Raw genomic sequence first — 12,247 nt, 5'->3', positions numbered from 1 at the left:
AATGGTCACCGTTCCCATTCTATGGCTCAATCTATCTTTATTGGCTATATTTATTTTCTACACAACAAAACTTTCCTTCTCTTGACTTCAGGGTCTCGCTATGCAGCCTCAGTCTCAGATCTGCCTGTCTCTGCCTCCCCGTGAGACACAAGGAACGCGCCATCTCTCCCAACCCATTCGCAAATCTCCTTCTCATCGGGAACACCCCACAAGAGAGCTCCAGCCGCTGTTCCCACTACGAGGCGGAACTGACGTAAGACGAACCTGCCTTCTGCTCCTGGCGCAGCGCAGACACGCCACTTCCTGCCCGTTAGACCACACCCACTCCCCCTTCCGAAGCCGCAGTTTGTTCAAGAGGACGGCGTGGGTCACGTGATCGGGGTGCCATTTCGCGAGAGTTTGTACATCTCGCGGGATCTCGCTCGCCTTGTCTTTTCTTCCTGCCTGAGCCCGGCTTTTCTCCCCTCCCCCCTCGCCGGCGGATTTTTTCCTTTTCCGACCGAATCTCGTCGTGGTGGAAATTTCCCCTGCTGTAGCTGTCCCTGCCGCCGCTCGGCTCGCTTCCCCGACCCCTGCCCGCTGTCCCATCCCCAGTCCCACCCAAGGTAACGAGCCTCTGAAGGAGGGTCAGGCCTAGTCGGGCCTCAGGGCTGGAGTTGAGGCGGAGGCCTCAGCAGGGCCCGGCTCGGGCAGTGTGGGGAGCCAGCGGCTCTCGCACCCCCAGTGGGTGGCCGAAGCGGCGAACGTGGCCGTCCTGGGGAACCTGTCGGGTGGGGGAGACGCCCGCGCCGTTCCGACGAGGTCCTCTGTGAGGGTGCGGGGCTCGGCGGTTTCCATGGAAGCTGAGGTTTCCTGGTCCGAAATGATGGACGGAATGATGGCGGGCTCTGGGGTGCTGTCTGACTGGGAGGAGGGCTGGCTTGTCTAACCCCTCAGACTGGAAGGCTCGGCCGGGATTCCAGGCTTCCGGTGGGCCGGAATGTTCCGGAGGTGGTCCTCGGAGGACCCGTATGTTTAGTCTGCGTACACTTTACGGGACTTGTCGGTTCCCGAGGACGCCGAGCTGTGTTTGGCAAAAGGCAGGTTGCTAAGATGACCTCTGTGTGAAGAGTTTGCCTCCTGAGGAACTACGAACACCTTTAGTGGGATTGTAGAGAGAGGAGTTTGTGTGCTTAACTGAAGACGTTTTGTCTGTGTTAGTTTTCCTGATTTTGACTTTCTCAACTTTTAAGAAGTGTGTTGCAGGCTTTATTGTCCGGCCATACACTGCCTTCCCATAATAGTTAAAGGAAAAGCAGTTTTCTTTTTCTCCTTTTTTTTTTTTTTTTTACTAGCATGATTTTTGGGGGATCTTTTTTTGTATAGAATGTACCAGACATGTTTGCAGTCTTCAGAATTTATTGCCTTGAAGTCTGTGGATTGGCTAAAGCGGAATAAAGTAAAGATGATGGTGACGACTAAAACCACCTCAGTGTTGTAGCAAGAGTGGTTGAATTAGGTGGGTCAGACAAAGATTTTTGTAATTTGGTACTTGACTCGCCTTAATGGGCCTTCATTTTCCTCAGATGTCAGAGGATCTAGCAAAACAGTTGGCCAGCTACAAAGCTCAACTCCAGCAAGTAGAAGCTGCTCTATCGGGAAATGGAGAAAATGAAGATCTGCTGAAACTGAAGAAGGATTTGCAAGTAAGTATAGGTGGACAGTTGTAGTTAATGTTATTTGAAAAGAATATTTGTCTTTTTCAAATTACGCATTCAAAATTCATAGGCACTCAAAGCATCTGTAAGGAAGGTGCTCCCACTTTGTGTGTGTGTGTGTGTGTGTGTGTGTGTGTGTGTGTGTGTGTGTGTGAGTGAGTGAGAGAGAGAGAGAGAGAGTGAGAGAGAGACAGATACTGAGGCTTCTAAAATTATTTCCTTCATTTGGTGTACGTCAGAATCACCGAAACACTCATGGTTTTGTAAATCTTGCGTGTGCTTATAGGATTTCATTAGAAGAAACCTTGTTACGGAAGGAATATGCTTTTATTTTAAAAGACTTGACAAGGAAACTTAGTTCAAAAGGGTAACATTATTAAGGGACTAATATACAATCGGACTAAGGTTCTTTTTAATGACACTAAATTATCTGAAAATGAAATACAGCCTTGTTTTTCAAATCTAATGGGGTATACCTTTTATTAAGAACACGCCATGTGTTAAGAGATGACATTCTGCCTATAAGAATGTTATATAGGTATTTGGATTTAAGAGTAGGCTTTGTAGTTGTTAAAGTAGTATGAAAAAGAGATTAACTTTTCATGAAACGTTTAGAAAGAACAAAACATCTAAGGACATGAGTTGGGAGTTCAGGACTTTAAATACCTGTTGCTTCTCAGAACACCAGATTAAGAAAAGTACCATATATAATTTATAAATATTGTATATGAAAACTTTGATCATAAGGATGCTCTTAAAATTCTGAACCTGATACTTCAGAAACTTTCAGGGTGTTTGATGATTTCTTGCTTATTCTGTGTCCCTTCTAAACAGTCACTCCTTATCTTTTTATTAAAGATTTATTCATTTATTTCATGTATGTGGTTACACTGTTGCTGACTTCAGACACATCAGAAGAGGGTATGGGATTCCATTACAGATGGTTGTGAGCCACCACATGGTTGCTGGGAATTGAACTCAGGACATCTGGGAGAACAGTCAGTGCTAATGACCGCTGAGTCTTCTCTCCTTATCCTTTTGATGACTATTAACACCATTCATGTTATTTTGCCAGCTGTGAATGTACACCTTTAATCCCAGCCCTCGGAAGCAAAGGTAGGCAGAGCTCTTCTTGAGTTCCAGACCATCCAGGGCTGTATAGTAAGGCCCTGTTTCAAAGAGAACCCCACCCCAAACACACACACACACACACACACACACACACACACACACACTTTCTAATGTAACTTTAATACATTTGGGATTCTGAAAGATCTTACCTATAATTTAAAATGAGTTGGACATTTAGACTTACAATAAAGTATATGTGGTGTTTTCCTTTGTTTTGTTTTGTTTTAATGCAGGATAATTTTACTTTGAAAAATACTGTCCCTTCAGTGTTTAGAAGCCAGGCCTATGGAGTGCATGTGCCATTCATTAGAGGTACTTAGGAAACTATTTCTCCCACTCCCAGATCGACTGTTCTGTAAGCAGAAACCCAGTGTTTGCTGCCTGCCCATTTGATTGCTCATCTGTACTGAGTGCGTGAAGGTGAAGTGACAGACTAACCTGCCTCATCTACCTTCTGTGACTTAAAAGTAGTCCTTTGTTTTCTTTGAAGAAACAACACTTGTCTGTACTTCGTGGGCAGTGGAAGGAGAGGTCTCTGTAGAAATGGTAGAGGGAGCCCAGTTTCAAACACTATTACTACCAGGTCTTTCTAAATGTTTCTAGGGTAAATAATTATCTTTGGAGTATGGAGTCAGCTATCTTGATAGGAAGTCTATAATGGAAAGTATGACAGGCAGAAACCCTTAGGTTAGACCCAGTTTTTAACCTAAAAGACTTATCTAGGCCTCAGTTAATAATGATCTGGTGGCTGGAGATACAACCGCTTAGAATATACAGGCCTTATGGTTTAATTCCCAGCACTGAAAAATAAAGTCAAAACAAAACACAAAAAGCAAATCAGGCAGAGGTAGTAGGCAAATCTCCGTGTTTGAGGCCAACCTGGGCTACATAGAGTTCCAGGCCATCCAAGGTGACACTAAGATCTAGTTTCAATTAAAAAGCAAACAAACAAAGCACTAATGACTTTGAAGTCATTTGTTTACAAAAGTATCTTCCTTTCTATAGCTAGTTAGAATAGCAGTGTGTGGTAGAGCTTGCTTTTCTGATGGTGAACATGATCCAGTGCCACAGCCACTGCTACAAGTAGCCACTGGATAATTAAATAGGGCTAGGATAATTGAGGGGCTAATTTTTAATTTTTTTGTTTTAAATAGCTATAGTTGATTAAATATTGGATGGTACAGGTTTACAAGTTTAAGTACTAAGAATACCTTAAGTAGTGTCAGTATAGAATAGTTTATCTGACCAGTCTTCATTATTTTTTTCCTCTTACTGTATTATGAAAAGTTTGGTTTTGATTACCAGGTGTGGTTTGAACTTAAAACTATTGGAAGATGGAAATCATTTCTTAAGATAAGGTAAAATTACAGAAAGTATTTGAATGTATGTTTCTGACCTAGTTTGCATTGAGACTAGAGAGTGACTTCTGTTTCCGTGTGGGTCTCACCTCCACCCATCTGCTCACTCCTTTGGGGACATAGATATACCTTGTGCCACTATTTAAATCCCGTCTGATTAGATTGGTTATTCAGCTTGTGGCCTCTGCATTTTTTTTTCAGGGGGACAGTATCAATAATGGCTTCTAATACCTTATGTATATTTTTCCAATAAAGTTTCCATCTTTCATATGGAATGATAAATTCAGGCAACACATTAGTCTTTTGAAGTCCCAATTGCACTTTTTTCGACTTAGAAAAGAAAGTAGATATAGTAAAATCAGGCTAGCCAGTTTGTTAGTTCCCTGGGCAGTCTATAGTAATCACAAAAGTCAATTTATTAGGCTGTATTGCTGAATAAACTGGTTCTAAAGGAGGCAGGGGTCAAGTCACTTGTCTCATATATTACAGTGGCTCTCTGCATCCCCGAAACGCCTTCCTTCAGTAAGCAGAGTGCTTGAGTGCACCCCCTTTGACCTGCTGCTATGTAGATCACAACATCTGATGCTTCCTGGAACTGCCGATAACTGTAACTGCTGCCCATCTGTCAGTGAAGGAGCAGTTTCAGAACTCAGACTTGGGGGAGGAAAAGTAATTAATGGTATGTACTTTCAAGAACCCCCTCATCCATAAAATAGTTTTTCTAATACTTTGCTCCATATACACATGTGAAGACAAAAGTTGAGAAGTTTCTTCATAAATTACTGGGAGGGACATGTAAGGTGACAGAGTTATAGGACAGCAGGAGAAAATGCTCTGGATTTTGTTGTTTACAGAAAGGGCCATCTTGGCACAGGGCTTGGAAGATTGTGCACAGCTTTTCAGGACTCTTTGAATGTTATGAATGTGGTGGGGAAATATTCTGTCATATAAGAGGTTCTCAACCTGAGACTTCTTACAGTAGAGTGCATATTTGTGCTTTAAATATATGATCCCTGGAAGGGGATGCAAATAGTGATAAAGACTGTGGGCTCTGAGCCAGGCCTGTCAGCTAATATCCCTGGCTCTGAAGGTAGTTAACAGAATTGGTTAAATTACAATTGTTTAATTAAAAAATATTTGAGGGTTACAGTTTCAACAGTGTTGGGGCACTTTCTGGTTTGCACAGGACCCGAGGTTCGGTCTTCACTGTGCAGAACTAAGCTGTGTGTCACCTCCTGTGACTTAGAGCAGGGGAAAGGTGACTACTTGGCCAAACTCAGAGGGGGTTTTTTGTTTTTTTGTTTTTTTGTTTTAATTTTCAACTCAAGTCTAGTTTGGTCTGTTTTGATTCACAAAGCTGACCCTTTAAGTATTTAATCTTTTTTCTTTTTTAAAGGTACAAATACTAGTTTTTCAAAAGTAGCCAGGAAGATTTAGAATCCTTAGGAGGGGTAATATTTAACTTTTCTTGGCTACTGAGCCAAAGAACCATTACAAAATCTCAGTGCGTGCCCAAAGGAAACTAAATAAGAATTTAATTTTGCTTTATTTGTCCTCAAACATAGATAGAATATGATGTTTTAAATGTAATATTGTGGTAAACCAGTAGGCAAGTTCTTTAAAAATTAGATAGTGGATAGTGTATATCTTCATTAGTGCAAGAATATAGCAGATGAGTAGTTAAGCACCTGTCTATATTATTTGTCAAGTTCTAAACTATTAAGTCAAAGACACAGAAGCCTGAATTAGAAAATAACTGCCACACAGGGGCATTATCTGCCTGTGTGAGTTTTATTTTCTGTAAAACCAAGCTGTGCTACTGTGCCTGATAAATAGGGTTAGGCTATTTTTAAATCTAACTTGATGTTCTCCCTTAAATGGGGTGAAAAATTACCAGTTTATTTATGCTATAGATTATTTTGGCAGAAATGTGTAAGTAGGGACTCTGCGTATTAATGAGACTGTTTCCAGTGTTTGAAGTCTTTGTAGAAGAGGTATATTGGCTACACAGTTGAGTGTTTCTGCCAAGAAATGCCTATAAAACTGTAGTTGCATGAAATACACATGGTAGTTGTAAAAGTGACCTTGAATCAAATTTAGTCTTATTTCTCATCTGTAGAGAAATCTATCAGTCACAAAAGGCATTTTAGAAATCCGATGTGGCTGAAACTTGCCTACTTTATTTCCAAGAAGTATTTACAGTTAAGTTGAAGATACCTATCTTCACTATTAGTCTATAATGTTCCTTAGCCTCTGTATGGGCATAGAAACAGTATTCCCAATATGACTAAGAACTGTACGTGTAACGAGCATAACTGTGTTGTGATATAAGACCTATCATTAAAAAAACCAAAGAATGTAGTTGGTAGTATTAAAGTACAAATGTACAGCTCCTGTTCTCTTTTTTAGGAAGTCATAGAACTGACCAAAGACCTTCTGTCAACTCAGCCTTCGGAAACTCTCACAAGTTCAGACAGCTTTGCTTCTACTCAGCCCACTCATTCATGGAAAGTAGGGGACAAGTGCATGGCCGTCTGGAGTGAAGATGGACAGTAAGTGTAGAGAACCACCCTCTAACTATAACCTGAGTTAATAAGGTGCAATGGTAAGACACTTCTGTTCAGTCTGCACTTTAATCATCTGTGTAGTGTGGTTCTTGGGTGGTTGCCATTAAGCTGCTTAATTTTAGGTTTAGTGTAAGTTTGAGGAGAAGAGTGGTTGGCTCCTAAAAGAAAAAAAGATGAAAGAATGTTTTCTAAAATGATGCGAATTGTTTTCTCAAAATTAAAAAGTGAATGACTGGTATTCTCATTGCACTCAAGTGCATGCATTGATATGAATCATTTAGGAATTGGCTTTTCTCAGAGATTTAGTACAGTGAGGGGATGTGTAAGACCTTTCTGTTAAAATTTAAATTAGGACTTTTAATACCAGGTGCCTTTTAAACCTCTCATTTTTGTTGAAAGGGCCATTTGATTGCAGAAGTTTATTTTAGAGACATGATAATTGTGTCACTGCAGTATAAGTCTTGTAGGCTGAGTACTAAATCTTTACTCACCTGCTTACAGCCATGATATCTTTACAGGTGTTATGAGGCGGAGATCGAGGAGATCGATGAAGAGAACGGCACCGCTGCGATCACCTTCGCTGTCTATGGCAATGCCGAAGTGACTCCATTGTTGAACCTCAAGCCTGTAGAGGAAGGAAGGAAAGCAAAAGAGGACAGCGGCAACAAACCCATGTCAAAGTAAGTGACTGTTTCCCCAGACTGGCAGACTGGCTGTGTGGCACAGGCACAGGCCAGCTCAGACTTCTCATTCTTAGCTTGGTTTTTTGAGTACTACTCCGGTTATAAGCAAGGGTCTCTATATCTGGCTAAAGCAGCTGACTAACTTGAAACTTAGAGTTTCCCCTGTTTGGGTCCTTGAAGTAATCTGCAAAGGTAATGCACGTAGGCTGGCTGCACTGAGCAGAGTTCAGTACTGTTTAACATTGTTGTGAACAACTGCATCAGCGTGTGTGCCCAGCTAAGGTGGAGACTGTACTTTACTGATGCAGTCAGTAAAGAGGATGCTAGTATTAAGAGCATCTGCTGTGTTTTTATAAGTCAGGTCCTAAGACTAAACAGTGAAGGCCATCTTGAAACTTGTTCCTGCTGAATCTATATTCAGAAAAGAACACATAATTGAGGAAGCCTTCTAGGGTTAAGGATATAGCTTAGGTGTGGAGCCTTGCCTGGCAAATATAAATTCTTAGGTCCACAAAAGAGGGACCGTAATTACCAGAAGAGTTTCCTTAGGAAAATGACATCTAAAGTAATGGTGGAAACAAGAGGTAGCAAAGTAAACAATGAAGGCATTGTGACATTGCTTTAGAGACATATTTGTGCCTGACCCTTCTCTAATTGATGTTGAACAAACTTAACATCTGCCTCATCTGTGAAGTAAAATGTGTAACAGTTCTCGTACTGTTTGCTAAGTGTCTCCTCTAAAGAGCACAGAAGCACTTCTGATTTTAGCAGTAACAGTTTTTTGGTAAAAATTTGGGACCATAGGTGGATAGACAGATAACAGGAGACAAAGTTCTGAGTCTGTGTGCTTTGCGTGCGTGCGTGCTTGTGTGATTTTTTTCAAGGCTGAGCTGATAAATGTGTTTCTGATTTTGGAAAAATTTCCAAAATGTAAGTTGGTACATAAATATACTTGAATTTAGAAAAATACCACTTATTAAAATAACTTATTTAAACACCTTATTTAAAAATCACATTTTAAAACCTTGTTTAATCTAATTTCTTGTTTCACTCTTGCTTTCTGTATTAAAAAACAAAACAACCCCACACATTCAGGCTGTAGGTTGGTTATTTGGTGCAGGGAGTCAGGATTTGTTCCTTTTAAGAACCTTCCATTTCATCGGTTGCTGTTAGTAAGCAGAGATCATTGGTAGCTTAGGCCCTGGTTATACTTAGAATCCTACTTTTGACAATTCAGGTTTCTGCTGTTGGCCTTGAGGATATGGGTAGGCCATTCATTTCTCTGGTCCTGGTTGCTCTCTTCGTCCAGTGTAGATGAAACAGTTTATATTCATTAAATCACTTCATACAGTTTCTCCAGGTGTTACATACATTACAGCACTATTTTTAGAAATTGGTAAAGGTTTTGCCAGCCATTACAGTGTATGTATACAAAGTTTTTGTTGTCATATTTGGGCAGAGTCATGGTCTTGGCATGCTTAACAAGAATGTTCTACCACTGAACTCTACCTTTTTCTGAAAGAACATGTCTTAATAGTATTCAGTGAATGGCATTGTTTATTTTACATTGATTTATTGTATAGATTCATGTAGACATCAGGACAGCTAAGGAATTGATTCTCCTGCTACCTTGTGGGCCCCGTGGTTAAACTCAGGTTAGCTCATGAGCTTGGACTGAGCTATCTCTCCTCAGTCCTGTTTTTCTTCCTTAAAGATGGGGTCCAGTGTATACTAGACTGGCCTCCAGGTTGGCAAGCCTCCTTTGAACTTCTGATCCTCCTGTTTCTACCTATAAGTATGCTATATACTACACCTAGACTTTGGCATTGATTTTTAATGAAAAGTTGTACTCTCATTAATAAAACTAGTTAGTTTGTAAGTTTTGTTTTTTTGCACCATTTCAAGGAAGTCATCTTGTAAATCTTAATAATTGACATTTACGTCTGTGTTTTCCACACAGAAAAGAAATGATTGCCCAGCAGCGTGAATATAAAAAGAAAAAAGCTTTGAAAAAAGCACAGAGAATAAAAGAGCTTGAGCAGGAGCGAGAGGACCAGAAGGTGAAATGGCAGCAGTTCAACAACAGGGCGTACTCGAAAAACAAGAAAGGCCAGGTTGGTACATCCCTCATCACTTTGTTGGTCTGAAAATGCAGCTGCCATGAAAATAACTTCAAAATGAAAAAGGAGGTGTAGATTTTCCAGAGGACATTATTTTAACCAATTCTTGATATATAATTAATCTTTGTCAGTAGTCATTAGGCACTTTTTGCAATAAAGCAGGCTTATGTAAGGAATTGAAAGACTGTTTGGTGCCTTCAGACCTTTCAGGAAATACACTGAGCTCTGCTCTTTAACATATTTCTATTCTGGGTTTCTATTTAAAGGAGTGTTTAAGTCCTTAATATGCTTTTTTTGCCTTGAAAATCACTGTAGAGTTCAGATATACAGATGACCTGACGCTCACCCATAGTTTAATTCTTCATTGCTGTCAGGGCAGCCAGGTCAGTGGATGTGGTTGCTGAAGAGTAGTGCTTCCTCCTGTCACTTTGTACCACAGCAGGTCTCACCATAAAATCCCTTACAGCCACAGTTGCTTTCATACCAAAATAGATAGCTCGCCCTTTAAATGACAAGTAAGCTTTCTATTGGTGGTAATATGTAGTGTGGTATTTTCTACAAGATAATTTTGTAAGCAATGAAACATGGAGTATATGTTATTAAAATTTTGTTAGAAAAAAATTTTTGTTAGGTTATATGTTACAGAAATTTGTTTTCAGAAACTGATCAGAAATGGTTTTGATTTTGTTCCCAGGTAAAGAGGAGTATTTTTGCTTCGCCAGAAAGTGTAACGGGCAAAGTCGGAGTAGGAACTTGTGGAATTGCTGACAAGCCCATGACACAGTATCAAGATACATCCAAATACAATGTCAGGCATTTGATGCCTCAGTAGTGAGAAACTGTTGGATTTCATCTCCGCAGGGCTTTACATTTACCTTTTTATCCTTATATTTTTCTAAAGGTAAATTATTTGTTAGATGAGTAAGGGAGATCCGTTGTTGTCATTGTTTGGCTTTGGTAGGATGAAACTTGAAGACATTTGATAACTGCTACCATGTAACTTTTCATTGCTACTCACCACAGCTTCTTCAGTATGTTGAACAAGGCAACTTTTCTAGCTAAGTGCTGCATAAGTCGGCACGTAGATGACTTAGGAACGTCAGGCCACTTAACTGATGTTGTGTGGACAGTTTGTAAGTCCTAACTTGGGATTTTCAGATGCTTTGCACTTGATATATTCCAACAGTGCAGTGGAAGGGACATCAAGGCAAAACGCCAGCCTGCTGAAGAGAGCGGCTTCCGTTTTACAACCTGGCACTGTCCAGACGAGCCCGAGTATAGGTTAATTTATAAATGGCAAAGTTTATTTTGAGGTTTTTTTCCTTGAATTGTTTCCTGGGACTATTAGGTCACCTCTACAATTGACTCACCTTGTATTTTTTGTCATTGAGTTTGAATTTTATATTAAAAAACCAAACAAACCATGTTTAGGATGTGCTCCCCTTCTCTGTTTATTTGGTGTTTTCCTTTGTTGACTTCACTTGTGGTAGTGCTACCCGTTTTGGGATGTGTAATGTTTATATGGGAAGACAAAGCTGATGTACAGCCCTGTATACAGTGTAGATACTATTTTTGTAAAAAACAGAACAAAACCAAAAAAAAAAAAAAAAAAAACAAATCCAAGGCTAAATTAATGAACAAGAGTACTGAATGTCTTCATGATTACATTTTCCTGTATTTCTTGTGCATTAATCTGACCATAACTTCCCTGTATATTATGTTCATGTAGCTGAGTTTGTAATTTTTATTAACGAGATCAAGTTGCCAGCATTTGTTGGCATAAGTGAAGCACCACAGCTATCCCAAGTTGAGTTTAAACAAAACAAAGGTAGGGAAAAGGCCTTCCTGTTAATTGGAAGAAGATACTTTTTAGAGTGTGTGTTAATTTCAGTTTTGTATGTTTAACTTTAATAAATAAAGTCTGTACAATCTCCAGTGTGTTAACAAAGGGGTGCGATCTGCAGCTCCTGCCATCTGGTGGAGTAAGCCTTAGACGTGTACACAGAACTCCATGCAAAGAATGCTGAATCTGGTAAATGGTTCATAAATCTGTAGGAATTCCTTCATTGGGTATAAGAAATGGAGTCTTAAAGGATTAATTAATGGGCATGTATGAGATTATGTGTAAATTTCATTATTTTGTAAATTTTGTCTTGGTAAACTGAAATTTTATGGATAGTGGTGAGGTGAACTTTTTCCTTCAGGGTTTCGTCATGAATATGTAGGACAAAAAAAAAGGCACGGGTTGCATAGAAAAGGGGCCACTTGGCTGCTGAGTAAAGTGTTTGCCTAAGGTGCTTACAGCAGTGAGACCCCCGCTACCAGAGACTTGTGGGGTAGAGGGTATTCAATCCCGAGAACTCCTAAATGCAAAGGTCAAAGTGGACTTAACAGTTGTAAGGAGATGCTTAGATGAAAACATAGTAACAAAGTCACGTGGTGTGATTGTGTGCCCCGCCCCTCCCCTAATGATTGATACGGCCTTGGTATGCTAGAACAGGACTTTGGTTGATGCTTGCTTACATCAGTAGTTCTGTGGTGACTGAGACCACTCTACCATAGCCTATGGGCATTCTTTCTGTGTGTTTTCCTTAAGGGCTTTGCCTTAGTAAAGGAATGGAAGTGACCTTATATTTGTTCTGAAAATCAGTATTTCAGTCTTGTGTCAGGTCTAGAGGTGTGGCCCTTTGG

General features: G+C 40.2%; 1 protein-coding gene across 7 annotated transcripts; it reads left to right on the top strand.

The window, feature by feature from the left end:
* Positions 1 to 414: 414 nt before the first annotated feature.
* On the top strand, positions 415 to 11,485 carry Smndc1 (survival motor neuron domain containing 1). 7 transcript variants are annotated; one of them, XM_063282693.1, is made up of 7 exons: positions 1,625 to 1,685; positions 4,134 to 4,186; positions 4,676 to 4,865; positions 6,596 to 6,738; positions 7,272 to 7,433; positions 9,397 to 9,550; positions 10,251 to 11,140. In XM_063282693.1, exons 3-7 carry the CDS (start codon positions 4,863 to 4,865, stop codon positions 10,386 to 10,388), a joined length of 600 nt encoding a protein of 199 aa, XP_063138763.1. In that variant the 5' UTR covers positions 1,625 to 1,685; positions 4,134 to 4,186; positions 4,676 to 4,862; the 3' UTR covers positions 10,389 to 11,140. The 7 variants fall into 7 exon arrangements, 6 of the variants coding, with proteins under 6 accessions (NP_001030311.1, XP_063138764.1, XP_038958730.1 ...); NR_051995.1 differs by lacking the exons at positions 4,134 to 4,186; positions 4,676 to 4,865 and adding an exon at positions 415 to 605 and having other exon boundaries at positions 1,566 to 1,685; positions 7,255 to 7,433; positions 10,251 to 11,485; NM_001035234.2 differs by lacking the exons at positions 4,134 to 4,186; positions 4,676 to 4,865 and adding an exon at positions 415 to 605 and having other exon boundaries at positions 1,566 to 1,685; positions 10,251 to 11,485.
* The last annotated feature ends 762 nt before the right edge of the window (positions 11,486 to 12,247 follow it).

This window comes from Rattus norvegicus, chromosome 1 (genome assembly GCF_036323735.1).
Source record: "Rattus norvegicus strain BN/NHsdMcwi chromosome 1, GRCr8, whole genome shotgun sequence".
Taxonomy (NCBI): Eukaryota; Metazoa; Chordata; class Mammalia; order Rodentia; family Muridae; genus Rattus; species Rattus norvegicus.
The sequence above is the reverse complement of the archived record's forward strand: the minus strand, read 5'-3'. Positions and strand labels throughout refer to the sequence as shown.